The following is a 5192-nucleotide window of genomic DNA, read 5'->3' on the forward strand; positions in this document are numbered from 1 at the left end:
GAAAGATCAAGATAAACAGATGGGATGAGTTTAATACTTGGTAGGAGGTGGAGGTCGCAGACTGCGGGTGCCGAAAGGTCTGTTCCCGTGCTATAGCTATCTCAGGCTCTAAACTAGTTTTATTCTTCCCGCTACCGCGTTCACCGATGACCTCCTGTTTTGTAGTGTCAAAATGTAAAACACTGCGACCGCCTCTGCGAATAATTTAAATATTCTGTTTATTAATTAATTGAATAATTAACATGAGCGGATATTTCGCTGCGCTGATGAACTGCTCTCTGAACTTGGACTGCGTCACCCCATAGATAAAAGTGTTTGTGCAGCAACTTAATATCAGCAACATGTCTCCAGTGTGTTCAAATATGTATTCTGAATCGATATAATTATTTTGATTCAATCCGGCAAAAGTGTAGTAAAGAAACTCGGCAAATTTCACCGACCACAGGATGATGAAGCTTCCAGAGATGGTGAGAAGTAAGATCACAGACCTCCTCCTGCTCTCCATCTCCGGGTCACTGCGGTTCTCCGCTTTGCTCTGACCCCTCAGCCCCTTACGGACTCGACTAGTCACTAAAATGTGTCTGACTGTCAGAGCGTTGAACAGGAGTATTAACAGGAATGGGAGCAATGGCGTTAGGACGGTAGAAAACCAGCTATATCCCACCCACCCGGGTTGCGTATAGTAGCCCGGCTTCCGAATACAGTCCCATGGTATATTGTCGATGACCTTCACAGGGCGATATTTAAAGAAGTTGGGCACATTTTTAAAACAGAGCAGAACGCCGGTTGTTGTCAGAACCACAGCCGCAGTTTTCCCGGTGCAGTAATTTGCTTTCCGCTTCTGGCAACGGATGGCGACAAACCGATCCAACGTAAATGTGACAGTGAACCAGACAGAACAGTCTGTGGCCGCCATACCCAGGGTAGAGATCATACTGCACAAGGGGGTTATGTCCAGGAAAGTCCCGGGGAAGTAATAATAACTGACCCGCCACAAGATGACCCGAAAAATGACGATTAGTAGATCGGCCGTTGCCATGGCCACCAGGTATCGAGTGGTGCAGGTGGAGAGGCCGCACTTTCCCCGGGACAGGATCGCAATCGCCACGAAATTCACTAGGGGAATGGCAAAAAGAATGAGTGAATATCTCGCCGCCCCGTGGATCTCAGGACATGGATGAGCTGGAAATTGAGAACAATTGCGGACAACTCATTTGTGGTGATTTAAAAGGTGTAAAACGGGAATCACAGACGGCTCACACGCGTGTATGTCGGGTGAAAGAGTGCGGTACACAGTACTGGCAGAGGCGCAGAGTTTGGGAAGGAGCCATTGTCAACTGATCGCCGTGGGCTCTTTGGGGAAATCAATCTAATGTTTTAACCAGAAGGATTTCAGCTGATGAGTAAGGCCTGGATTCCTCGGCAAGTTTCTCACCGATGTGTTCCTTCACTCTCCCCAGACAGCAAAGCCTACTCCCTGCTCCGCTGTCCACTCCCAAAGTTCAAAATAAATTCATGTCCACCGTTCGCATGTCTGGTCTCCTTATAAACTCCCCGATTGTCATCCGCCCACAGGGGCCACACTTGGCTCGCTTCTTTTAAATCGTGCAACTGCTCCTAGCCGGGACTCACACTGCGTCAGGGAACCCGATCAGAAAGTTCCATGTTCGCATTTAGATATTCTGCCTGGCTTGCTCCACTTTGCAACTGTGTTAGACGCTGGTGTTTAAATCACCAAAGACAACATAGGTACTTCAAAACATCTGCTTCTGCAGGAGTTGCTCCAAATTACTGCAGCATAACTCTAAATTGCTCGATGCTGTTGCTCCGGAGCGGAGTATCGTATGAATCTTACCCCGTCTGACCTCCAATAGACACCGCTGGTCTGGCTCTTAACTCCCTCCTCACTTCCAGGAACAAGACACGGAACAAACGCTGACACACTGAAACACGCATAGGCAATTATTTCGGAAACTCCCGATGGTTCCGGCTTAAACACACAAGTACTCTCTACCGCTCTCCCCTGAATCACAACGGCGAATCACTTCCCACGTTCCCTTTAATATCTTAAAATATGGCGCAATACCTTTAAAACTGAATTTAAAACATGCTGCCCTATTGATAGACATTAACACCAAGCAGATTACGAACGCTGGATTATCGGAGTTAACTTTGAGAGCGGGTTTCATTGAAAAAAATCAAAATTGCTGTCCAAGTAAATTCCGATAATCCACCTCTGAACGAACACGGAGCTTTGTCACAATGTCTGAACCGCACTCACTGATACACCGGCATCACAACGCTGTCCGTCACTGAACGAGTCCAAAGACCGCGCACAGAGAACTGCCAATGTTAGTTCGCCAATGTTCTTACCAGGAATGCCAATAACGGAAATTATCATGAAATATATTTTTCTGACACGGTAAAATGTTTCAAGCATGTTGTGTGAGATTCAGCCTGTCTTCCAGCTGCCCGCGATCTCGCTGAAGAAGCTCTGAGCTGATGAATCTCCACGGTCATTCATTTATACTCGCTCCAGCACACTGAATATTCAATACCACACAAGGCTGACGTGTCTTCCAACAGCTGCGGTTAAAATAAACATTCAAGCAAAATCCCAAATGTGATGAGGTTTGGATAGCCTGACACGAAATTGCAACATCTCAAAGATGAAGAAATGACGCTTCAAGAAGTCAGTGAATGTTGTTGTGAAACACCTCAGGATCACATCTCGGTTTCATGACTGTTATTGTTGATCATGTCCATTCCTAGACATATCTATGTTTTCCAGTGTTTCCCCCCTCTCCTTTCCATTTTCCTCATTTCCCCACTCTGGTCTCTAAAGCTTCTCCTCATTTTCCTACCACGTCCCCCCGATGCCCTTCCTCTTTCTGTTTCTCTCATAATCCACTCTCCTTTCATATCTGATTCATCCTTCCCGAGATGTTAGTCTTTTCCTCTTATCACATCCCAGTCACTTATTTCGTCTACGTTCTATAACCATCTGGTTTTACCTACCACCTTTTCAGATTTCTTCCCCCCTCTTCCTCAATGATGTTATTCTGGCATCTTCCCCCTTACGTTCCAGCCCTGCTGAAGAGTCGGGGTCCGATCTTCAACTATTCATTCATTGCCAAAGGTTCATGCCTAACAATGTCAATTTCTACCCCTACACCCGTCCCGACATATCGTTCTATAGACTCCTTTTCTGACTGGATGAGGCCACTCTTAGGTTGGTGGAGTAACGTCCTGTCTCTATGGCTTGAACACAGATATGTTGAAAGGACGAGATAGGGTGGATGTGGAGAGGACGTTTCCTCTGGTGGAGAAATCCAGGAGGGCACAGCCTCAAAACCAGTGAACAATCTTTTAGAACAGAGGTAAGGAGGATTTTTTTTAGGTAAGGAGGATTTTTTTTAGGCAAGGAGTAGTGAATCCGTGGAATGCTTTTCCATAGACTGCGGTGGAGGCCAAGTCCATGTGTATATTTAACTGGAAATTGATCGTTTCCTGATCGGTTGGGGCATCAAAGTATATGGGGAAAAGGCAGATGTATGGGGTTGAGCCGGATCCGGGATCAGCCATGATGTAATGGCGGAGCAGACTCGATGGGCTTAATGGCCTAATTCTGCTCTCATGGTCGTATGATCTAAACTTCAGCTGCTTATTCATTTCCATAAATTCTGTCTGAGCTACTGAGACCTCCGGCATTCCAGCTTGTCCTCTTCCTCCACCCCCAAACCTCTTGTGCTGTCATCTCCCCACTTCGTTTTGCAGCCCGACACTGGGTCGCGGCCTGAAAAGTCAACGGTTTATTAATTTCGATAAATGCTGCCCGATCTGCTGAGATCCTCCAGCATTTTGTGTGTGCATAAAATTGATGCAGTCCTTCTCATGTTAAACCAGCTCCAATTAAAGTTCGCACCAGTATGAAGCAAAGTAATTCAGTCACCGTACACAGGATCTTCGGATCGGTGCAAATAAATAAACTTACAGAGCTTCTGCATTCATCACATTTGATGAAACAATGACAATTGTTTTACAGATGCGCCAAATTGGCAGCGTTGTTGACAGCGAGGTAGATAGTCATATTTATTTATTTGACAATCTGAACTGCACTTGCACTGTAATTATAGCGCAACATTGTAAACTCTGTTTTTCCTGTTCTGATGTGTTTCCTTGATGTACTTTCACTGACGGGAAAGGTCATTATGCAATAATATCTCACATTGCTCTGATTAGAGTTTCGCAAGGTTCGAGCTCCCCATAAATAATTGTCTATGATTGCAGTGGAACACATGCAGAGGGCTTTCACCAGGAATCTACCGATCGTGGACATTTCAGATATGAGCGGAGAAACAGTCATCCTCTCTGAAGCTGAAGCAGAAGACGTATTTCATACAGAAGCTTAAAGATCATCGGAGACATACATGTGTTCACTAGTTGTAACAATTTCTCCATAGGTGCATCAAACATGAAGGGAATTGGTTTAGTGGAAGTGGAAGTTTTACCGTAAGTTGTTTACTTTCCTAATTTCATTCTGATATAAGAAAAATGACTCAGTTCGCTGCATACTTGCTGATCGAGGCCACTGTACTTTCAGTATTTACAATGGTGTCTCCCTTCATTAGAAAGAAAGGTTATGTTTCTCACAGTCCGGTCCGTGAAGTCCATATTTCGGTTCACGGTCTGGTCCATCGACCCTTGCTCCAGGTTTTCCTATCTACCCTGTTTCTGCCTTGTTGAGCTTTGACTGAGGCAGCTGATGCTAGTTGGGGTTGGTTGCATAAATACCTCCAGAGACCAGGGCGTGGCCGCTGGATTGTTCTTGTCCTTACTCCTTGTATCCCTTCCCCTGCCTTCTGTGTCCTCGCCTGAAGCCCTGCCTTGTCTTGCCGGTAACTCTTGCCTCACCTGAAGTTCTCGTCTTGCCTTGCTTTGCCAGTAGCCTTGCCTTGTCTTGCTGTCTGGTCCTGCAGCCACCCTGTACCTAACTCCTTTCCTGTCCCTTGCCTCCGCCCAGGTAAATCAGGCCGTCCTGCCGTTACCTGGGGTTGGTTCTGTCCCTTCCTGTCCGTTGCCTCCACCCAGGTAAGCCAGGCCGCCTTGCCGTTACCTGGGATTGGTTCTGAACCTTCCCGTCCCTTGCCTCTGTCTGGTGGTGATCCGCGTCCTGCCCAGGAGGAGCCAAG

The 5192-nt window shown here is 46.5% G+C and overlaps 1 protein-coding gene across 1 annotated transcript; it reads right to left on the bottom strand.

Annotated features, from left to right (window-relative positions):
* Positions 1-205: 205 nt before the first annotated feature.
* On the bottom strand, positions 206-2440 carry LOC140207520 (probable G-protein coupled receptor 139). Its single transcript, XM_072276051.1, has 2 exons — positions 2374-2440; positions 206-1116 (listed from the first exon to the last, which is right to left on the bottom strand). The coding sequence occupies exons 1-2, from the start codon at positions 2438-2440 to the stop codon at positions 206-208; spliced, it is 978 nt and encodes a 325-aa protein (XP_072132152.1).
* Positions 2441-5192: the final 2752 nt, after the last annotated feature.

The sequence above is a fragment of the Mobula birostris genome, chromosome 13 (assembly GCF_030028105.1).
Source record: "Mobula birostris isolate sMobBir1 chromosome 13, sMobBir1.hap1, whole genome shotgun sequence".
NCBI lineage: Eukaryota > Metazoa > Chordata > Chondrichthyes > Myliobatiformes > Myliobatidae > Mobula > Mobula birostris.